At 37.3% G+C, this 24646-nt stretch overlaps 1 protein-coding gene across 3 annotated transcripts in view; it reads right to left on the bottom strand.

The window, feature by feature from the left end:
• The window catches only part of HIBCH (3-hydroxyisobutyryl-CoA hydrolase), a 118264-nt gene that overhangs the window by 41632 nt on the left and 51986 nt on the right, over window positions 1-24646 (bottom strand). For all 3 annotated transcript variants that reach the window (XM_050751919.1, XM_050751918.1, XM_050751917.1), the window contains 5 exons: window positions 17149-17227; window positions 7872-8017; window positions 5344-5430; window positions 1883-1941; window positions 377-458 (listed from right to left, as the gene is read on the bottom strand). In XM_050751919.1, coding sequence (XP_050607876.1) covers window positions 377-458; window positions 1883-1941; window positions 5344-5430; window positions 7872-8017; window positions 17149-17227 — 453 coding nt within the window. The remainder of the gene's footprint in view (window positions 1-376; window positions 459-1882; window positions 1942-5343; window positions 5431-7871; window positions 8018-17148; window positions 17228-24646) is intronic.

Raw genomic sequence — 24646 nt, 5'->3', positions numbered from 1 at the left:
ACAATTGCAATGTATCATAAGGTGACTATTCTCCAGTGACCCAGCCCTTCTAATTAAAGTGTCCCTAAAAACCTTCCTCCATAAGACAAGGAGGACTATTTGGAAATGAAGCATGCTTACTAAAGTCCTCTGTTACATTCAAAGGACATAAAACTAGATTGGCTTTGCCCTGAACAACCAGCAGGTAGACGTGGCACTTGGATTTAGGTCAAGGTTAGTAGAACTGATTTCTGAAGCTCACCTAAATTTGGGAAAAAAGAAAACACAATGCGTGGGCTATGTCACCACCAATGGAGCACGAATACCCCCTTAGAGAGGCTTCCCTGTCACCGGACTTCACTGTGCTCAGTCAGGACAGAAAGGATTCCAATATTACCTTCAATTGCTCTAGGGCAAAAGAAGAACCATCTTGCTTTAAGTTTTCAATAATTTCTTCCATGGTATTGGCTGAAAAACAACTGTAAAAAAAGGAAATGTGACTTCACCAATGTGTAAGTGATTTCCTATTTCTAACATACTGATGAATCTGAACATAGGCTTTCCCACACCTCTGTTTCAATAATGAAGAATTGTCTAACTTCTTTAACAGGACGTAAAAAGAGAGAGAGCACTGCTTCCCTGGGTAAGCATTTGCAGTCTACCTTCACTAACAAAATAAAATCTAAATTTTATTTTTTCTTTTGCATTTTTGCATCTATTATATTTCCATATAAAGAGATAATTCAACAATCAAACATCGATGCTTCTAAATTGTAGAGATGGTTGTCTTATTTTCTAATACTTTTCCTCCTGTTTCCCAAAGCCAGTCTGTCAATCTCTCAAATCACTGCACAAAACCTTTTTTGCTAATCGGCTTATCAAGACTTTCAGAGAAGATGAATTTAAAAAGGTAAAAGTTAATTCAATTATTATTTTCTAGCTTCTCTTCCCCATTTCAAAAAAAAAGATATTTTGTACAAATATAAATTCAAATCACTGCACAAAATCTTTTTACTGTTCAGCTTGTTAAGATCTTCAGAGAAGATGAATTTACAAAAATTAAAGTTAATTCAATTATTTTCTAGCTGCTCTTCCCCCACTTAAAAAAAAAAAAAAAAAAAAAGGTATTTTGTACTAGGATGAATTCTCATGGTAGATGACTTAAATATAATGAATTTATTTCGCCCAGAAAGAGAGGGAAAGAAGCTACTTTCGAAGGTAAGTGAAAAAAAGTCCTATGCTGGCCAGGCATAAAGCCTGCAATCCCAGCACTTTGAGAGGTCGAGGAGGACGAATCACCTTAGATCAGGAGTTGGAGACCAGCCTGGCCAACATGGCGAAACCCTGTCTCTACTGAAAATACAAAAGTTAGCCAGGCATGGTAGCAGGTGCATGTAGTCCCAGCTACTCAGGAAGTTGAGGCATAAGAACTGCTTGAACCCGGAAGGTGGAGGTTGCAGTGAGCTGAGATTGTACCACTGCCCGGGGAACAGAGCCTGGGGGAAGGAGCGAGGGACAGGACAGGACAAGACAAGACAGAAAAAAGAAAAGAAAAGAAAAGAAAAGAAAAAGAAAAAAAAGAAAGAGAGAGAGAGAGAGAGAGAAAGAAAGAAAGAAAGAAAGAAAGAAACAAACAAACAAACAAACAAACAAAGAAAGAAAGGAAAAAAAGAAAAAAGAAAAGAAAAGAAAGGAAAGAAAGAAAAGAAAGAAGAAAGGAAAATAAAAAAGAAAAGAAAAAAAAGGAAAGGAAAGGAAGGAAAGAAAACGCTATACTATCTGATCTCAGAATTCAGTGCACTATCAAACACAGTGTAATTAAAATGGTAATTACAATGTTAGTAAATTCATTTTAACATAGTCTTTCCAAAGGAATATATAACTGAGATCTCTTTTTAGGTACCTGTTTATTTTGTCCATGTGTTCCTCAAGCATAAAAGACTTGTCTCGATCAATCTTAGACTGTTTGAAAAGAAAAATTTTTTAGTAACTTTGAACACACTTTTTTAATCCTTAAAAATTCATATTTAATGATACCCTTTGTGAAAGATTGTCACTTGTCACTTTCAAATTACATCTAACTGTCTCATAAATAACTACCACTGTATGATCAAAATTCAGACAGCATGTAGAACTCTAGCTCTTAAAAGTATCAACAGCAAAAATGTTTTAGTATTATTATTTACATGTATAAATATATGTAACCACTATTACATTTAACACATTATCATTAAAATATATCTGTGAATTTAAGGATTGTAAGGGACCTGAAAGGTCAACCTGCCCAAATTTCCATCCTAGTCAGAAATTCCCACCATATGCCTGGTATGCCTGCAGCTCTGACCTTCAGGGAGAGAAAACAGCACCTCTCAAGGAGGAGCTCACAAATGCTGGAACAACGAGTAATGAGGTTTCTGTTGTTAATTCTGGAACAAAAACCAATGCTACCGTGTTTATAGTTCTAGTTAATCTGTTTCACCTTAACCACTTCTCACATGACACAACTTTGTGTCCCCTCATGATCCAGGTCCTTCTTATGGTCAAGTTCCAGTTTATCAAGGTCATTCTCCCAAGTACAGGACACTTATCTTAGCTGCAAGTGTGGCTGGATGGTAGCAAAGTACAAGAGGGTTCTGCAGGCCCTTGATTGCTTTGGATATACTTTTCTTAATTGGACTAACTCTGAGTTAGTGTTGAGACAGGCCTATGATTGCAACTGATTCACACTAAGCTCCAATTAAATAAGACTTTTTTTTTTTTTTAACCTGTTCCATTGTAGGCTGTTTCTTCTATTCTGTACTTAATGAATTTAGTACTTTGGGTTAAAACACAAGATTTGCACTTATCTTTTTTAAATTTCACATTGTTACTATTGGGCAGATCACTCTAAACTCTAAGGGTTGTTTTTTTCATCCATATTCTTTTCCCTAATTTATTTTTCTTAGTTCTAAATCAACTTGATCAAAATGTTATCAGTGGTCTCCAAATCACTTGCGAAAAATACTGAATAAGTCTAAGATGACTTCCCTACAAACTAACTCCTATACATTTAGTAGAACTCTTTGATAAGCCCGTCAACCCCCACAAACCATAATTCATCCCATATTTACTCAATTTGACAGCAGGAGACTATCAAATGCTCTGATAAAAACAAGTGAAATCCTCATGCGCTGTGTATTCATATTCTCTCCACCAAGTACTTGGTGGCCCTGCCAATCTGTACTCATGTTCTTCAGTTCTGGGTAATTTTTTTGGTACTATTTCTCTAAATATTTCCTCCCCTCCATTTTCTCTATTATGCATTCCTAATAATTAGATTTTGGACCTCTTGGAATAATACCTCTAGAGTTTTCCATTCTCTCCCTTTCTATTTCATTATCCTTTTCTGTTAGAGTTTTCCTCAACGACGGATTTTCATCTGTTCTGGGTTTTTTATTCCCCACTTTTGTTATCATTTTTAAAATTTTACAGGCATAACCAGTACCAAGGTCAGCCAGTAGCCATCAACATCTAGGCAAGGCCCTCCAGCAGCAAAACAATTATGACTCACTGAAAGCTCAGATGATCATTAGTATTTTCAGTCAAATTATTTTATAATTATAAATTAGTAAGATATGTACCTGTGTTTAGAAATGATGCTCCTGCATACTCAACAGACTATAGTACAGTGTAAAAGTTTTTATGAGTGCTGGAAAACCAAAACATTCATGTGACTAGCTAGCTTTATTGCCATGGTGTGGAACCAAATTCAGATTATCTGAGGCATGCCTATATTATTCTTTGAATTATCTTTATAACATCTGTTGTTGTTTAACAGGTAAAATATTTTCCTCTTATCTCAAGATAACAGTTATAGATTGGTGTTTGTCTTTTTAAGTTTCCTTCTTCTTGCATTAACTGTTTCCTTCCAGTGCCTTTGTTGTTTGTTTTGGCCTAGGAATATTTGTTTTTCTATGCAAAGCACTAAAATTAGGAAGCTTTGTGTCTAATGTCAATTGCAGTTGTGGGATTCTCAATTGTATGATACACTGTAAGATGATCAGGCAAGATGTGTTAAGGGGTCCATTAATTTCAATGTCTATGGGTTTTTCTTTTCTTCCAATGTATCGCTTAGGAGTGGGGTGGGATGCAGCGGTTCTGCAAGCCAACTAGGGAAAAGGGACAGAGGTCTTCCAATTCAGTATGTCTCACCTCTCTTCAGTACAGTACTTCGCCAATCTCTACTGTCAGCTAGACCTGCCTGATTTGGTTTCTCTAAGGAGTAAGTCCTACTCTTCTGCCAGGCTACTGGAAGACAGCTACTCTTAGTTGTACAAGAAGACTTGTGGAGGGGCCCAGCGCAGTGCTCATGCCTGTAATCCCAGCACTTTGGGAAGCCGAGGAGGGTGGATCATTTGAGGTCACAAGTTCAAAACCAGCCTGGCCAACATGGTGACACCCTGTCTCTACTAAAATACAAAAATTAGCTGGGCATGGTGGCGCATGCCTGTAATCCCAGTTACTCAAGAGGCTGAGGCATGAGAATCACTTGAATCTGGAAGGCGGAGGTTGCCATGAACGGAGATTGCGCCACTGCGCTCGAGTCTGGGTGACAGAGCTAGATTGTTTCAAAAAAAACACAAACTTATAGTAAATCCTCCTGCTTTTCTGCCCCATTCTACACACTAGTCTTCAGAGGGACTTGGTCCCTTTAAAAGGGTCTACAGCAAGAATCAGCTGACTTCTTACTGGCTTTCAGAGTTCTTTGGTTTAAGTTAGCAGCACTCATCCTGCTGATTTCAAGCTTCCAAAATACTAACATCTCATGTCTGCCACTGTCTCCTCTTCTGTTCTACTTGTCTTTGTGGGTTTGTGCCTTTTTTATTCACTTATTACAATTTTGAATGGTGTTTTAGGAGGCAGGATGTATTCAATCATGTTTAACTAGAAGTTATAGAGTGTTTTTAAAGATTCTTGGCTCTTACAAGAAAATTTAAGTCAGACAACGTAAGGAATTAAAAATACATGCCGTAATATACTTTATTAAATATAAATAAATGTCAAGAGTTTACAGCTCCACAAATAGCGTTAACATTGAACACCTTTTACAGAAATGCCAAAACCCTTGCAAAGATTGATCACAAGGTTATGCACTGAAGTTAACCAGCAGTGGGAAGACAGCTATGCAGCTGCACAGGAAAGAAGTCATCTTATTAGCTGGCTATACTAACAACTGTGAAGCACTGATTCTTCTACCACGCTTTAAATAAATCCTTAGTACATTTACTTATATTTACAAACTATAATATTCACCAATTGCTAGTTTTTAAATTACTTCCCCTCTCCATGAATTAAAACCTGAGGTTAGAATATTAACAAGATTACCTCTGTATGGTAATTTTCTAAGACAGATGCAATATTTTCTTTTGAAGGAGATTTCAAGGCTAACAAATCTTCCTCTAACATGGCCAACTAAAGGGGAGGGGGAAAAAAAGGAAAGATCTGAGATCCAATAGAAACAGAAAGTTTTATAAAATCTCATCTTCTTTTTTAGAATTCTTGACTTTAAATTATGATGCTCTCTCTTCAGGTGAATCACTGAAAGAAATTTTGACTTAAGTTGAATGAACAGGTATTCCCATACAGCAAATCTAGCCTTCAAAGGAATTAAAAAAGATGGAAGAAATTAAGGAGGAGAAATAGAGACATTTATCTTTATTTCTCTCAGCCTATTGAGTACTTGGAACCAAAGACCTACATCATAAATTTTATTTTATTTTTAATTAATATTAACCAAAATTGCCACAAATGATTAGTGGCTACCACAGTCAACGCACAACACTATAATGCAGCTTCACTTATTTCTCCATCTAATCCCTCACTTAATCTACCCTACACTGAGCCGAATAGGACTTTTTACTATTCCCCAAACATAGCTAATGCTTTCTTGCCCCTGTGATTTCATTAAAAGTTTCCTTTACCTGACAATACCTTTTCCTGATAATACTCACCTTAAGGCTGGCTGTATTGCAACCTTTATGAAAAGGCTTCTAGTCCTTTCTTACAGGTAAGCTCTTCCTCCTTTCAATTCTTTGAGTATTTTCTTTGTATTGTTTTTACACTTACCACTTTACCTCTGCCAGATGAGAAAGATGGTTATTTATCTTTTGTACCCACTTCTAATTGCATCCCCAAAGTATATTTCTCTTTTTCATATCCTCTACAGGCCCTGAGGATGTCTGTCTACTCATTGCAGATACTAGTATTGAACACACTGACAAAGAAAGGGGTTATGCATCAGCTCTCTCTTATTCTAAACTAAATTCCACTGTAATTAAGGGTGTCCCTTTCAGACAGGATAATCGCATGCCCATGTTTGCTTCCTGTTATAGCTCAAGGGAAGCATGAGATTACTCAATGTGACTGAGGATGCCCACAACACAAAGATCTGAATCTTCGGCCAAACATGACAGAAGGCCTTCATAACAGTGTACAGAGACAACCTTCAATTTTGTATGCTTCATACATTTTACAGAATCTGTAACAGTGTGAGAAGCAAGATCAAAGCTCATCAACATAAAAATTTCCACAGCCAATTTATAAAGTTTGTGAAGATAATTCTATTAGTGACCAAACAGTACATTTTTATACTATCCAGCTGTTTTACTTCAATGGCCAAAGAGGACGTGTGAGAATAAACCATCATCATTTGTAAAACGTCCTTGGGGGGACTCACATGATAGTCCAACTGTCAGTATGATCTCTGGCATCCTTACCCAAAACAGAAGAATGTTACAGATATGAGGATAAAAAGTGTCATCCTTTGTAATATAAAAGAGACTCTCAATGAAAAATCTGGTCACCTCTAAAAATATAAAACTGCATTAAAAGTATTAATAATAATTAAATTTGGAGTGTTTACTATACGTCAGTTACTGGGCTAAGCATGTAACATAAATTTTCTAATTTAATTTTATAGCTTTCCTTCCCATATCCTAAAACACCCTTCCTTTCAGATCAACTATTGATCTGATGACCATGTGCTTCCTTGGAAGCTGACTTTACCCCACAGATCCAAGGATAGAGCATGCATTACCTAGGATAGGCCAGAAGGTATATTCTACCTACTCATATGGTTCAGGAATGAGATAAGCCAGTTCAGTCAGAGTGAACTAAGCCAGGTGAGGCAAAATACATCCTAAGTCTCTTGCTGGGAATTCTGAGGCAAAACTACCTTGAATTGGGTCTTCTGTCACATGTAACACAAGGAGTTTCAATGACTATGTAATAGTGTCATCTCCATTCTGCAGATGGGAAAATGGGGGTCAAAAGAGGCTAAGTTCCAGTTAAGATTTAAACTCAGACTATTTACATATTCTTTTCCACTATGTTATCCTGTGCTGAGAAAATTGGCCACACTGGTTTTGTTTTTGTTTTTTTTTTTAAAAAAAGCAAAGATAAGTAACATGTGTTCCTTGTAACAGATGTATTTCAGAAAAGCCAAAGTCAATTACTTTCAATGCACTAGGGAAACTCATAACCAAAAGAAGCCTTCAAAATGTCTTCAAATAAAGGCTATCTTTTTATATATAAATTTAGATTTGTACATATTAGACTTTCTTAAGGTAGGCATGACTTTTGATTTAAGAGACTCTACTTGTTCACTTAAAAATACTCACTGAAGGTACCAACCCTGAATCCAGGTATCATTATCTCCAGTTTGCATATGAGGAAACAGCATTAGAGAGCTTATGCACTTTCTCCAAGGTAACACAGCTATAAACTAAGAGGTCCAGGATTCACACCACGATTTCACCAAAAGTCTGTGGATCTCAACCACCCACTGTACCTTCCCACGCACTATTTTGTCTTGTTATTCCAACAATACAAAATGCAAACATCCGAAAAAGTACCTTTTCAGAATCTACAAAGTGTGTAGCAATTCCTGCTCTGTACACATCTCTTCCTTTTAGTCTGAATCCTGTTAATGCAAGGAAGTAACCAAGTTTTCCTTGAAGTCGTGGCAAGAAATAACCTCCACCCACATCAGGGAACAGTCCTGTAATTAAATGTAACAAAAAGAGATAATGGTGATTCAAATGAAAAAGATAAATATAACCTCTTTGCTGTAGATCACACAATCATTTCTCTCTGGAGCTTGAATATACATTACAAATATTATTAAACTAAGTACTATACAGTGCAATCAATATCACAAAAGACTTGCTATAATAAACTGTACTAACTTGGGTATTTTTCAAAACCTTCATGTCTCATTTCTATAGAAGTCAGTGAAGTATTTGATGACACAATGTTTTGTATATTAGAAGTATGTTACCTAAATTTTCTCACCACTGATTTACTTTTGAAGAATCTCCAAAATAGGTAAAAATTTCAAAAAACTATTTCCAAATCAGCGCAGGAAAAAAAAAAAAACATAATCTATGGCCTATTATAGCAAAATTATTACCATTTAAATCATTTCCCAAACTTAGTCAATTATCTAATATTCAAGATGTTTAAATACTGATGCAATAACCACGAGTCCTACTAAATGAACAGGTTTATACCTAATAAAATCATTTGTATTTACCTTTTTCTTAACCACCAGTATTTAAAAATTCTCTACTGGTAACAACTGAAAATAGCATATAAGGCCAGGTACCTGGCTCACGCCTATAATCCCAGCACTTTGGGAGGCCGGGAGGCCAAGAAGGGCTGATCACCTGAGGTCAGGAGTTCGAGACCAGCCTGGCCAACATGGTGAAACCCTGTCTCTACTAAAATTACAAAAATTAGCCAGGCATGGTGGCACATGCCTGTAATCCCACCTACTGGGGAGGCTGAGGCAGGAGAATCGCTTGAACCCAGGAGGCAGAGGTTGCAGTGATCCGAGATCACGCCACTGCACTCCAGCCTGGGCAACAGAGCAAGACTCTATGTCAAATAAAAAAATAATAATAATAAAATAAAGAAAATAGCATATATACAAGTAGTTACCAGCATATTCCTTTGGGTGTTTAAGATCTTAAACAATTGTGACCCTCTAGTTTTATAATTTATGTATCTGTTCTGAAGTTTCCTTTATGTTGGGATAAAAATGCAAACACTAAACTAAAATTCTCTCCAGTTCTACTTTACAAAAAGGTTCTAGACTTAAAAGAAAAAGCATCATGCTCCTGTAAACAGAAATATCTCTTAGTACCTCAAACTAGCTAGGTCTCAAGATAAACTCATAACCTCCCCATGCCATTCCCACAATCTTCCTCCAGCATCACCTACCTCAATAAAGGATGCAATCATCCAGCCTTGACACCTTCTCACACCATCCCCTTAATCCCCATCAGTGATCACGTCTTATTGATTTCCCCTCCAAACTGTTCTCCACACAATAGCCAAATTTGATCTTTTTAAAACACAAATCTTGCATTCCACTGCTTAAAACCCTCCCATGGCTGCCTATTTCTTCTGGATTAAAACAAACACCTTTATCAAAGTCTTCAAGGCCCCTTACCACTTCTTCCACTACATCCCTTACTACTCACTCCCTATACTCCAGCCACTCTGGTCTTCTTTCAGTTCCCTAACATTCTACACTCTTTCCTGCCCCAGAGCCTTAGCAGCATGCTGCCCAAGTGGAAAAATGCTCCATCCTGACAACACGTTCTTCTCTTCCAGGGTACCACATTCTCTCTTTTTTCCCCCATTCCCCAATTCTGCTTCTTTTCAGTCTCCCTCACTGACGCTACCTCCTCTGCTTGACCTCTTGCTCACTGCGCCTAAGCTCCATATTAGGCTATCTCCTCTTTCCTACATACACATTTCCCTTAACTCCTATGACTTTAGATAGCATCTGTATGCTGATTACTCCCTGCTATGGACTGCACTGTGTCCTTTCGAAAAGTCCTATGTTGAAGCCCTAACCCTGATGTAACTGTATATGGAAGCAGGGCCTTTGAAGAGGTAATTAAGGTTAAGTGAGGTCATAAGGGTGGGGTCCTAATCCAACAGGACTGGTGTCCTTATAAGAGGAGGAAGAAATACCAGGGATGCATGTGAACAGAGAAAAGGCCATATGAGGACAGAGCAAGAAGGCAGCGGTTTATAAGCCATGGAGAGAGGGCTCAAGAGAACCATCTGCTGATACCTTGATCTCAGCCTTTTAGTCTCTAGAACTGTGAGAAAAAAAATTTCAGCAGTTTAAGCCACCAAGTTTGTGGTATTTTGTTATGCAGCCCTAGAAGCATAATATACTACGAAATCAGTCATGCCTTTTCCCTTGAATACCGAACTCTTAAATCTGCCACCTAAACAGAACCACATGGATAATAAGTATCTCACATTTAACGTGGCAAAAGTACAACTATTAATTCACAAACCTCCAACTACCCTGCTCCTTCCCTAATCAGCCTCATCCATCAAGTAGCACAAGCTAAATACCCTGGAGTTACTCCTGATTCATTATACCAACAAGTCAGTTAAGCCCAAAACATGTTTCAAATCTATTCACTGTATTCAACTCTATACCTCCACACTACTCCAAAGCCAAAATCTCTCCAGACTGTGCTGTCCAACAGAACTTTCTACAATGATGAAATCTATAATTTCTGCTGTCCAATAAGATAGTCACTAGCCATATGTAGCTATTAAACACCTGGAATATGGCTGGTGTGACTGAGGAACTGAATTTTTCTTTAAATTTAATTAATGTATATTAAAATTTTAAAAGCCACTTGTGGCTAGTGGCTATACAGTATTGGACAATATAGCTCTAGACTAATGTAATAACCTATTATCCAATCTCACTGCTTCTACTCTGCAACCCCTACAATCCATTATCCTCAAAGCAGCCAGAATCATGGTACTAAAATACAAACTAGATTATGTCATTGCCTGTTTTATACTCTTCCACAAATTCCCATATTTAGGTTTAAATCTTAACTCCTCACCAGAGGCCCCCATGTACCCTTTTGAGAGCATGTCACATCACTCCTGCCCTCGATTCAGACACAGATTGCCTCCATTTTGTTCCTTTAACAGGCCAAGTTCATTCTTACCTAAGGGTCTTGAGCTAACTTTTCTCAATGACACAATATTCTTCTCTCAGTTCTTCATGCAGCTGACTCTTGTCATTCAAATCTCAGCTTAAAGGACAACTCCACTGAGAGCATATTTAATCATCCAATTTAAAGTAGCTATCTGGGAGACTTACACTTTGGACATGATAGAGTAACAGGAACCAGACTTATCCCCCTACCTGAAACAACTATAGAAACAAACACAATATATGGATCAATAGTGTTTTCAACACACTGAACATCAAGCAATAAAGAAAAGTGGTCTCTGAATATCAGAAAACAAACAAGGTAAATCCTAGAACAGCTCCAACCTCATGCCTTGAGTGAGTTCCCAGGCCCAGTATAGTCCCTCATTTGAGAAGATGAAGCTAAGAGTCTAGGGAAATCAAGAGAGCTAGAATTCCCAGAACAGAGTACCAGAGCGGAGAGAGCTGCAGAGAGAAAGCCCTGGAGATCTGCAGGGTGTCTCTTTTAAGTACTTAGCTTAGGAAAGGACTGTGTGTGTGTGTGTGTGTGTGTGTGTGTGTGTGTGTGTGTGAAGAAACTACATGATCAGTCAGTTTTCACACTGCTCAAGACTGGGTAATTTGTAAAGGAAAGAGGTTTAATCGACTCATAGTTCCACATGGCTAAGGAGGCCTCAGGAAACTTACAATCATAGCAGAAGGCAAAGCAAGCTTGGATCTTCTCACATGGCAGCAGGAGTGAAAAGAGTGAGGAGCAAAGGGAGAAGAGTCCCTTATAAAACCATCAGCTCTCGTCAGAACTCACTACCATGAGAACATCAAAGGAGAAACTGCCTCCACGATCCAATCACCTCCTACCACATCTCTCCCTGGACACGTAGGGATTACGGGGATTACAATTCAAGATGAGATTTGGGGGAGGACACAACACCTAACCATACCACTACATGAGACTAAGGAAAGAAATACAGAAAATGATTACAGAGAACAGTACTGGGAACCCATGACAGGACTAAAAACAGCATGTTCCCCACCACCTGGACTAGAAAAACTCATGATTGATGTCATGGGGCACTGCACAGAACACAAAGAAAGATCTTGCCTCAGTAGTGGGAAATAATTAGCCCTAGTTGGAGCATTGCTCCAATCCTGCAAAAAAATATTAATAATAAATCTTATAACACTTGAAAACATTAAGATGTTTCCCAGGAATTTAAATTCATCTCAGAAGAAATCTCAAAAATACTTAAAAGAATACAAAAATATCCAGCACCCAACAAAGTTTACAATATCTATAATTCGATAAAAAATTATGAGCTATCTAAAGATGCAGGAAAATACTAACCATAAAGAGGTGATTTAAAAAAAGAGAACTGACATAAATATAAAAACTAGCAGAAAAAAACATTAACACAGTTATCACAAACATAACCTCTATATCCAAGAAGTTAAATAGAGACACAGAAGATTTTTCTTTTTAAAAAAAGAACCAGCCGGGCGCAGTGGCTCAAGCCTGTAATCCCAGCACTTTGGGAGGCCGAGACGGGCGGATCACGAGGTCAGGAGATCGAGACCATCCTGGCTAACACGGTGAAACCCCGTCTCTACTAAATAATACAAAAATCTAGCCGGGCGTGGTGGCGGGCGCCTGTAGTCCCAGCTACTCAGGAGGCTGAGGCAGGAGAATGGCATAAACCCAGGAGGCGGAGCTTGCAGTGAGCTGAGATCCAGCCACTGCACTCCAGCCTGGGTGACAGAGCGAGACTCCGTCTCTCAAAAAAAAAAAAAAAAAAAAAACAAAACCAAATCATACTTCTAGAGATGAAAACTGAAATGAATGTATAAGCTGAAAAATACCTGGATGAGATTAAGGGCAGATTAGATCTTGTAGAAGAAAAGATTAATGAACTTAAGGACATAGGAACAGAAACTATCTAAAATGAAAGAGAGAAAAAAAATTTTTTTAATGAACAAAGCATAAGTGAGCCTTACAGAAGTATGACCAGAATTCCTGAAAAGGGAATGGGTGGAAGAAAAATATTTGCAGAAATAATGGCAAAAATTTTTCCAAATTTGACAGAAATTATAAACCTAAGTAGCTCAACAACCATAAGCATTAGAAATACAAAGAACACCAAAGCACATCATAACCAAATGGCCTGAAACATGTGATCAAGAGAAAATCTTAAGAGCAGCAAGAGAAAATAAAAAGACACAGGAACAAAAATAAAGAAGAGAAAAGACTTTTTGTAGGAAATTAAATGAGAAGACAGTGTAGTAACATCTTTAAATTACTGAAATTAAAAACCAGAGTAGAATCAAATTCCATACCCACATCTCATACAAGTGAACTCAGGTTTCACCTGAGGAAATGAAAGAAGAGCAAACAAGATCTAAAATAAGCAGAAAAAAAGGAGGAATGAATACTGGAACAGAAATCAGCAAAATAAAAAATAAATGAAAACAAAAATCTGTTTCAGATCAATAAAATTAATAAACCTCTAACTAGATTGATCAGGGAGAAAAAGAGAAGACACAATGACCAATATCAAGAATGAGAGCCAGAAATCTCTACAGTCTACAGATATTAAAAAGATAATAAGGGAATATTATTGTCTTAGTCCATTTTGTGTTGCTATGACAGAATACCACAGACTGGGGTAATTTAGAAAAAAAAAATTATTTGTCACAGTTCTGGAGGCTAGGAAGTCCGATATCATGGTGTCAACATCACACGAGGGCCTTCTTGGTGCATCATCCCATGGCAAAAGGCAAGGGTGAGATAGGACAAGAGAGCAGGAGGAAAGGGGGCTGAAGTTATCCCTGTATTGGGAACCAACCTGCAAAAACTGGAAGAGCCCTCATGACCCACTCACCTCTTAGTGGTCCCAACTCTCAACACTGCTGAGTTGGGAATTAAGTTTCCAACACGTGAACTTCAGGGGATATATACAAAAAAGCAATTACGAACAACTTTATGCTAACAAATTGACAAATTCCTTGAAAGGCCCTGATATGGTTTGGCTCTGCGTCCCCACTCAAATCTCATGTTGAAATGTAATCCCCAGTGTTGGATGAGGGGCCTGGTGGAAGGTGATTGGGTCATGGGGGCAGATGTCCCCCCGTTGTTCTCATAATAGTGAGTTCTCATGATATCTGGTTGTTTTAAAGTGTGCAATACTTCCCCCTTCACTCTCCTGCCAGCCACGTGAAGATGCACTTGCTTCCCCTTCATCTTTAGTCATGACTATAAGTTTCTGCAGACCTCCCCAGTCATGCTTCCTGTACAGCCTGTGGAACTGTGAGCCAATTAAACCTCTTTTCTTTATAAATTACCCAGTCTCAGGTAGCTCTCTATAGCAATGTGAGAATGGACTAATACAGAAAACTGGTACCAGAGAAGTAGGGCATTGCTATAAAGATAACTGAAAATGTAGAAGTGACTTGGGAACTAGGCAACAAGCAGAGATTGGAAGACGTTGCCTCTTCACTCTGCTAACTGTTTTCTTTGCTGTGCTTCTAGAAGCATTTTACATGATGTAATTCTACTTGTCTGTGCACAGGCCTTGGGAGCCACCCCTTGCATCAGTGTAGACTGGATGTTGGATGGATTCAAAGGAAATTGTGTATTTTTGTTTTTGTTGCCTGAGTTTTGGGGGTCAAAGCAAAAAAATTACTGCCCAGATTAATGTCATATCATTTTCCTATATGTTTTCTTCTAGTGATTTTGCAGTTTCAGGTTGTATGACTACATCTTTAATCCATTTCAGTTTTTTATTAAATATAATATGAGGTATGGGTCTAATTTCATTTTTCTGCACATGGATATCCAGTTTTTCTGACATCATTTATTGAAGAAACTGTCCTTTCACCATTATGTATTTTTCGCATCTTTCTTAAAAATCACTTGACTGCAAATATATGGATTTGTCTCTGAGCTTGCTATTCTTTTCCAGTGGTCTATGTATCCATCTTTATTCCAGTACTATGCTATTTTGATCACTAAAGCTTTGCAATAGTGTTTGAAGTCAGTACAAAGTCTCTAGCTTTGTTCTTTTTGCTCAAGATTACCTTAGTTATCTGCAGTCTTTTTTGGTTCCATATGAATTTTAGAATTGTTTTTTCTATTTTTTTGAAGACTGACATTGGGATTTTGATACGGATTACATTAAATCTGTAGATTACTTTCGGTAGTATGAACATTTTTAAAATATTCTTCCAATCCATGAACATGGAATACATCTTTTTATTTATTTGAGTCTTCAATTTTTTTCATCAGTTTTGTAGTTTTCAGTATACAGACGTGTGTGTGTGTGTGTGTGTGTCTGTGTGTGTGTATGTGTCTGTGTGTGTGTATGTGTCTGACATGGTCTGGCTGTATTGCCCAGGCTACAGTGTAGTGGTGTGATCTCAGCTCACTGCAGCCTCTGCTTCCAGGGCTCAAACCATCCTTTTACCTCCACCTCCTGAGCAGCTGGGACCACAGGCGCACGTCACCACGCCCAACTACTTTTTGTTATTTTTGTAGAGATGGGGTTTTGCCATACAGATTTTACCTCCTTGGTTACATTTATTTCTAAGTATGTTATTATTTTTGATGTTTTTGTAAATGAAATTGTTTTCTTATTTTTCAAATAGTTTGCTGTTAGTGTATAGAAATGCTGATTTTTATGTGTTGATTTTATATCCTACAGCTTTACTGTATTTACTTATTAGTTCAAACAGTTTTTTGTTGGAGCTGTTAGAGTTTTCTACATATATATATATATAAGAGCATGTCATCAGCAGTGACAGTTTCACCTCTGCTTTTCCTGTTTGGATCCTTTTTATTTCCTTCTCTTCCCTAATTGCTCTGGCAAGGACTTTCAATACAGTATTGAATAGAAACAATGAGAGCAGGAATCACTGTCTTGTTCCTGATCTTAAATGAAAAACATATACCTTAATATCTAACTTAATTGGTAAAAGATTAAATGCTTTCCCCTAAAATCAGGAACAAGGAAAAGATGTCCACTCTCACCACTTATATTCAACACTATATTGGAAGTTCTATTCTACGCAATAGGGTAAGAGAAAGAAATAAAAGGTATCCAGATTAGAAAGGAAAAAGCAAAACTGCTGTTACTTGTAAATGACATAACTGTCTCTTTAGGAATTCCAGTACAGTAGAATCGAATTCTATTTAATTCTAAAGCAACTAAAACTAATAAGTGAGTTTAATAAGTCTGCATGATAAAGGTAAATACAAAAATCAACTGTATTTCCACAGACTGGTAAATAACAATTAGAACTGAAAGCTTTTTCAAAAATATCATTAATATGAAATACTTATGGATAAATATGACAAAAGATAAGACCTATAAACTGAAAACTAAAAATCCATGCTCAGAGAAATTAAAGACCACTTACATAAATGGAGAAATATATCTTGACCACAGGTCTGAAAAGACTCGATAGTGTTAAGATGTCAATTCTCTCTAAATTCACCTGCAGGCTTTTTTGTTGAAATTGACAAGTAACTCTAAAATACATATGGAAATATAAAGAACCTATACAGCCAAAGCAACTTGGTGAGATACAAAGAACAAAGGTGGAACATTATCACCACCTGATTTTAAGACTTACTATAAAGCAACACTAACCAAGACAACAACCATGATTGACATCTACAGACAACTGTAACAAAGCTACACAGACAATTCGGTGGCAAAACAATACTCTTTCAACAGTTGGTACTGGAATGATTGTATTTCCATATACGAAATAAACTTTGACTTATACAGATGATCCATACCCCTCACCATATACAAAAATTAACTCAAAAGTGTCATATGAGAGTTTTGATCAGAACTCAAAACTGCACAGATCTAAAGGCAAAAATATATTCCCTTAATGATATCTTATCTATAGTGTTAATGTTTTATTTATAGTGTGTTGTCTCCTTTAATGTTCTCAGTTTTGTGTTTTCAGATACAATTATTGAGCTGATACTGACTTCTAATTATTTTCCTCTTTAATTTCTTTTTTAAAATCCTTTCCTTGTATCTCACACAAGATTCCTCAATTCCTTCAACAACAGTAAACTCTGAAATGTATCAAAAGAAGATGATGCTAAAAGTAATTATTAAAAAAATTCTGGTTGTTACCTATTGCTGTTTCTGGCATAGCAAAAAGACACTTTTCTGTAGCCACTCGAAATTGCCCATGGACTGAGAGACCAACTCCCTAGAGAAAAAAGGCAAAAAAAGAAAGGGGGGGATTAAAAATATTGTTAAAAAGCAAACAATTCACAAACTTACAAACATTACATTACAAAGTACGAAGCAAGTAAATTATCTTTATACTCCACAGGAACTTGCTTCAGGGATAGGTTGTCCCCACCTCCTTCAATTAACTTTGAATTCCACGAACAGCACATGACTATATTCCCCTTTATTAAACATTTACACATGAAGTCTGACCACACACCCATCCTAGTCTGGTCATTCTCTTCCTCCACAGAGACACATAGCTATTATCAATTTGGTAAGTAACCCACAGATTTTTTTCCATATGTATTTCTTATATTTGAACAAATGTATATACTTATCTGATACATATTTTATATATAATAATATATACAACTATACATATATAAAAGTCACACTCTATTCCATGGCCTGCAAGGCTCTACAACACCTGGCCTAGCCTAACTCTTTGACTTTATCTCCCATCACTCTTCCCGCACTCATTCCACTAGCCATGGAGGCTTCATGCCATTCCTCCAAAATTTTAAGCTTTTACAATTTCAATTAATCATAAAACCTCTAAGGTAAGAAGACATACTAGAGAAGGCCACTGCCTGCTCAATCACTGTTTTTCTCTAAGGGAATCTGCTCTTCCCAGAGACTTTTTTTTCCTTTCCCCAGGAAGGGCTGAACTAGGGATGGGCAATGGACCCAAGGGCAGCCAATGGAGACTAACCAGAATTCAGAGGCCTGGGGCGCAAAGGGGCACGGGTGAATTAGACAAGGTTCTTACTCCTAGGTACTTAAACTAAAACACAGTGCGCAGTTGTCAGCTGATGACAGGCAGTGAAGCTTAAAGGTCATCTGACATTTGAGTTAAAGATGACATGATAGCCAAGTAAAAGCTGTTATTGTATGCGGTAGAGACAAAAAAAAAAAAAAAAAAAAAAAAAAAAACCCTGAGAATGCTGTAGTCTGTACAAGACAGAAGACAAAACAAACACATAAAAAGAAGCAGAGATAGAAAAATAAACACACAACTTAAATTTGCCTTAAGCCCACACCTGCAGTCCAATTTTCAGGAACATAAGCAATGCTTATGGTCCCTGAACTTGTCTAATAACTGCCCCATTCTCTTTTGAGGATCTTTTTGAGTGAGTCTCTGTTCTTTCCAAATTAAAATGTCTCTTCACCACATTTTCAGTTAGAACTAGACCTAGATCCTGTCGTCAGCAACACACAACATAAGTATTTGGGCCCCCAGCATATATTCACTGAAATACTGTCCTGTGCTTTCCCTCCCAACACAACCTCCTAACACTGGTGTCCCTGACTAGCCATTCCCATCACATCTTCTGGAATCTTAACTCCTTTACAAAAGAACAACCTAACAGACCAAATTCTCTACAGAGGGCCCTCTCCACCTCCTGAACTCTATGGAAAAAGAAACTTAAAAGCCCCATATTACTTCACATAGAAACTACAGATCCATGCAGAGTAATTGATCCATTGATTCCATTCGTTATCTTGTATTACATAGTATGTTTTGTTTCAGCATTGGCTGATAATAGTGAATTAAAGAAAAGACATCAGGATTTGAGTAAAAAGTTATTAATGAAAAACTATCAGAATAAGAGACCACGGACAAAAGTATCATTAAGAGCCAATTTTAAAGCCTTTCAATAAAGATGAAGGTTCAGAATAGTCAAGCCACTTCACTTGAAGATACTAGGAATACGCTGAACCATTTCAAATGTAAAACCCTAATGGCAGATTCATAACTAATTTTTCTATCTTACATCAAAGAATCTATTATAGGTTACTTGTAAGCAGTCCCCCTTAACTTCTGAAATTTGATTTTACAGTTTATTTGACCATTAATCTTAGCTGATACTCCTTTGCTAGATTAAAAAGGCTCCAAAGTCTTCAAGTTTTATTGTATTAGCTAATTTTTATACAGATTCATTCTCCAAATACAATACTTTATTCCAATTCCTACTCTCCCCAAATACTCTCCCCCAAACCTACCAAACCCAGTAGTCAAATCTCATTTTTCATCAAGCTGACCACTAGCTAAACAGCTCAGTAATATGACAGTTGCTCATTCCTACTTTATGAAATGCTTTACTGGATTTTGAGACACCATACATTCCTATTTTGAAATCTAACTCATTAGTTTGCTCTTTCATTTCTCCCTGATATCAAAGTGTTGATCTGCCACAATAATTAGATGCCATCTTTCTACTCCACTTCACTCTACCCCACTGAACTCTGTCCTGTCTACATTCATTCCCTAGGAGATCCCTTCCAGCCCTAGGATTTTAAGCACCACCTAAAACACTAATAAATTATTTCCCCATCCCTGATTTCTCTACTCAGCTATTTAACATCTCATCTTGAATGTCTAATAAGTATCTCAACCTTCACACATCAAAAGTAAATCTCTTGATTTCTGCTTAAGTGTGCTCCTCCCTCTGTCTTCATCTCAGTAAATAGCACCACAATTTACCAAGCCGCTCAGGTCAAACATCTCAGCATTACCTTCTTTCCTTCCTACCCCACAATGTAATCTATGAACTATCCTGAGAGCTCTAACTTCAAAATATATCCTGGACTGGGCCACTTTTCACCACCCACACCATTACAACCCTACTTGAAGCCTTTATCCTTTCTTGCCCGGGCTAGTGTATCTTGCTTCTACTCTTGCCACAATCTATCATCTCCATACCAGTCAAAGCACGCTTATTCAAATGTAAAACATCTCATGTCCTTCTCCTGCCCAAAAGTCTCCAGTGACTTCCCATCACACTAAAATATTATCATGACTGATATGGTCCCATATGATCTGGTCCCTTTCTACCTTTCTGATTTTATAGTCTACCATTCCCCACTTTCTCTCCAGTAAGCCACATGGGCTTTCCTTTTTTTTTTTTTTTTTTAACTTTCTTGATGTATAATATCCACTTAAAGGTACACAAACAGTAACAAATAGTAAGTTCGCAAGCATATAGTTTCAATGAGTTGGCCCCAAATGAACACACCCATGTAACCAAAACTCAGATAAAAACTATCAGAAACTGCATTATGCACCCTGTCAGTCACTACACCCTCCATCCTTCAAGTAGCTACTATCTTGACCTCTAACAAAGGATTAGAGCTTTTTCTGGCTTAGCTAGATGTAAACAGAATCACAGAATATATATTACTATCTGACTTCTTTCAGTCAACATTATGTTTGTGAGATTTTTATGTTCTCGCATATAGCAGTAATTTGTTCTTTTTCATTGCATAGCATCCCTTTGTATGAATAAACAATTTGTTAATCCATTCTAATATGAATGGCTACTTGTGTTGTCTCCATTTTGGCTACTGAAAATAACAATTCAGTGGCCATTCTGCATATGTTTTGGTGCATAAGTGCACACATTTTGGTCAGATATAAGTAAAAGTGTCAGGTCAAAGAGTTATTAATCAGCCAGGCATGGTGGCTCACGTCACGCCTGTAATCCCAGCACTTTCGGAGGCCGAGGTGGGCAGGTCACCTGAGATCAGGAGTTCAAGATCAGCCTGGCCAACATGGTGAAACCCTGTCTCTACTAAAACTACAAAAATTAGCTGGGCATGGTGTCATGTGCCTATAATCCTAGCTACTCAGGAGGCTGAGGCAGGAGAATCGCTTGAACCTGGGAGGTGGAGGTTGCAATGAGTTGAGATTGCACCACTGCACTCCAGCCTGGAGGACAGAGCAAGACTCCATCTCAAAAAAAAAAAAAACAAAAAACAAAAACAAAAAAACAAAAAAACCTATTGATTCATTCAACTTTAAAATATATCAAAATTTCCTAAGTGGTAGTACCAATTTCTACTCCACTAGCTGTATACAAGTTTGCTGTTCTACATCCTCACCAACGCTTCAAGATGTCCTTCACATTTTAGGCATTCTAATGACTATATGTTAGTATTTCACTGCAGTTTTAATTTGCATATCCTTGATGATTAATGCAGTTGAGAGCTTTTTCAGGTTTATTAGCTATCTGGGTATCTTTGTGAAATGTCTAACCTTTTGCTGTGAAAAGTCTGTTCTAATCTTTTGCTCTTTTTTTTTTAACTGGATTTTTGAATTGGTAGAAATTCATATATTCTAGACATGATTCCCTTATCAGATATGTACCAAATATGCTTTCAGTCTGTGGCTTGCCTTTTCACTCTTTCAAGGATGGCTTGGAATGAACAGAAGTTCTCATTCTTAACACATTACAGTTTGTTCACTTTGCTTACGGTACATTTAGTGTATTATTTAAGTAATCCCTCCCTAACCCCTGGGATTGAAATTTTCTTTGTGAAAAGGTTTTTAAAGATTTACTTTCATTAACAGTTACGGATTATATAAAAATTTGACCATTTCATCAAAATTTTGAAATATATGAGCATAAAGTTGTACATAACATCCTCTCGTAATCTTTTTTATGGCTATGGGTTTTATAGGGATGTGCTATTTTTCATTTCTAGATTTGTAACACACTCTGCTTTTACCTTTGTCTTTAACAACTTATCACTAAGGATTTATCAGTTTTAATGGTCTATAAAAATAATTTTCAGCTTTGATATTTACTGTTTATTGATTTTAAATTTCTTTTTTTTTTTTTTTTTTTTTTTGTATTTTGATCATTTCATTGTGATGTCATATAAGGTTACTGCTCACGTTCCAAACATTTGGGATTTCCCTGTTATCTTTCTATTACAGATTGCAACCTTAATTCCACTGGGGACAGATAATATATTCTGTAAAACTAATCCTTTAAAATATATTAAGACGAATTCCATGGCCTATTTTGGCAAGTGTTTCATACACACGTGAAATGGAATGTGAATTCTGTAGTTACTGAGTGCATGTTCATTAGGTCAAGCTTATTAAACAATGTTCATTCAAATCACATATGTGCATATAAAATATGTGCACGAAAATATATGTACTCAGTATGTCTTTGTTTCATCTGTTACTGAAAGAAATATGTTTGAATCTTTTCTTTCTTATGATTGTGGTTTTACCTATCTCCCCTTTTAGAGTTTTCCACTTGTTTACAAGATTAGTCATTTTTATTTACTTATTTATTTTGAGCCAAAGTCTCACCCTGTCGTCCAGGCTGCAGTGCAGTGGCACGATCTTTACTCACTGCAACCTCAGTCTCCTGCGCTCAAGTGATTCTCCTGCCTCACCTCCAGAGCAGCTGGGACTACAGATGTGCGCTGCCACACCCAGCTAATTTTGGTATTTTTAGTAGAGATGGGATTTCACCATGTTGGACAGGCTGGTCTCCAACTCCAGGCCTCAGGTGATGCACCTGCCTCGGCATCCCAAAGCTGGGATTACAGCCATGAGTCACCGCACCTGGTCACAAAATGAGTCATTTTTATTTTATTTTTAATTAATTTATCTTTTTGAGACAGAGTCTTGCTTTGTTGCCCAGGCTGCAGAGCAGTGGCGCAATATCGGCTCACCGCAACCTCCGCCTCCTGTGTTCAAGCAATTCTCCTGCCTCAGCCTTCCAAGTAGCTGGGATTACAGGCGCCCACCACGACACCAGGCTAATTTGTTTATTTTTAGTAGAGACAGGGTTTCGCCATGTTGGCCAGGCTGGTCTCAAACTCCTGACCTCAGGTGACCCAACTGCCTCAGCCTCCCAAAGTGCTGGGATTACAGGCATGAGAAACTGCACCTGGCCAAGATTAGTCATTTCTATTTTTATTATTTTTATTTTTAATTTTTAGAAGACCAATTCTGTCCACAGTGTATGAATGTTTTAGGTGAGGCTGGGGTGATGGGGAGAGTGAGGTGAAGACAGCATCTATAAATCTCATGACTTTGTTGTTGTTTTGTTTCGTATTTTTGGAGACAGAATCTCCATCTGTCACCCAGGCTGGAGCACAGTGGTGTGACCTCGGCTCACTGCAACCTCTGTGTCCTGGGTTCAAGCGATTCTCCTGCCTCAGCCTCCCAAGTAGCTGGGATTACAGGCGCATGTAACCGTGCCCTGCTAATTTTTGTATTTTTAATAGAGACGGAGTTTCACCATGTTGGCCAGGCTGATCTCGAACACCTGACCTCAGGTTATCCACCCACCTCGGCCTCCCAAAGGGCTGGGATTACAGGCGTGAGTCACCGCACCCTGCCAAGATTAGTCATTTAAAAATGTTTGAAAATATCATACCAGGAGAGTTATTTCAGATAGGCAAAGGTTTGTTCGTATAGTTTCTCCGTTTTAGTACTAGTGCCATATTGTTCACTATGGAATTCATTAAGTAATTCTGCTTCATATTTAGTTATAAACCAAGGCTTTTCGACAAGTACTTACAAGTATCTTTCTGCAGTTGATCGATTATAAAGTATTGACTGCGCTCAATAATCAGTGATCTTAAAATGGTAAAAAGCTGAATAAAGTTTGAAACAGATTGAGCTAAGCCTTATCTTCTAAAGAAGCAAAAACGGAAATCTAGGGCTTGCCAAGTTTGGCCCCTAAGGGCTACACCTCAGGAACTAGGATAGCCTAGATTCAAGACATCATTCTAGGATGACCTAGAATTAAGTCCAACTTCAAATTCTCTGAAGTCCTGACTAGACTGAGATGATCTGGGACTGCTAGTGCCTTTAGCCTGAACACCTACCAGAAACAAAGGTCCATCTTCTTTGGAGAGAGAATATCATCCTAGGACTCAAAAATATCTGCATTTTAAATACTCAAAAATAACTCAGAAATAATCAGACATATGAGAAAAGACCACAGCTAAAGACACAACAGAAACAGACTCATAGGACATTAAAATTTAAAGGTACTATCTAACCATTCTGCAATTATGGTATGTCCTACCTCAAATAAAAGTTTTTGTCATAAAATGTACGTCATGTGATATTTAAAAAGTTATACCACTTTCCTCTAGTTAGTGTGGTATGTTATCTTCTTTCTTTTAACCCTTCTGTGCCTTATATTTATGGTGTCCCAAGCACTCTGATAGTCACTGTTTCTTAACTGCGTTATTATTAAACAATCATCTTCAGGTAGTAACATAATCTACTATAAAGAATGTTAATATGGACAAGCATAATTAACATTTGAACACAAATGGAAAAAGGATGTGACTGTAGTCAAACTCCTACTCTGTCGCTATAAAAATGACTTCCTATTTAAGTTTTTGGCATCCCTAAAGGCAAAATTTAGGCAACCTAAGACTCTACTTTTTAATTAAGAAACCTAGCTAGATGAATTTTCAGACTGTTCAATAGGAGAAAAAAGCTGACACAGCTCTATTTTTGGCTTTAAAAGAACATCTCATTATAATTACTTTAAAAAGACAATTAAATCCATTCAAACATATAAATATGTTAATCTGCAACTAGGAATCAGCACTCACTCCCATATGT

The sequence above is a fragment of the Macaca thibetana genome, chromosome 12 (assembly GCF_024542745.1).
Source record: "Macaca thibetana thibetana isolate TM-01 chromosome 12, ASM2454274v1, whole genome shotgun sequence".
Taxonomy (NCBI): domain Eukaryota; kingdom Metazoa; phylum Chordata; class Mammalia; order Primates; family Cercopithecidae; genus Macaca; species Macaca thibetana.
The sequence above is the reverse complement of the archived record's forward strand: the minus strand, read 5'-3'. Positions and strand labels throughout refer to the sequence as shown.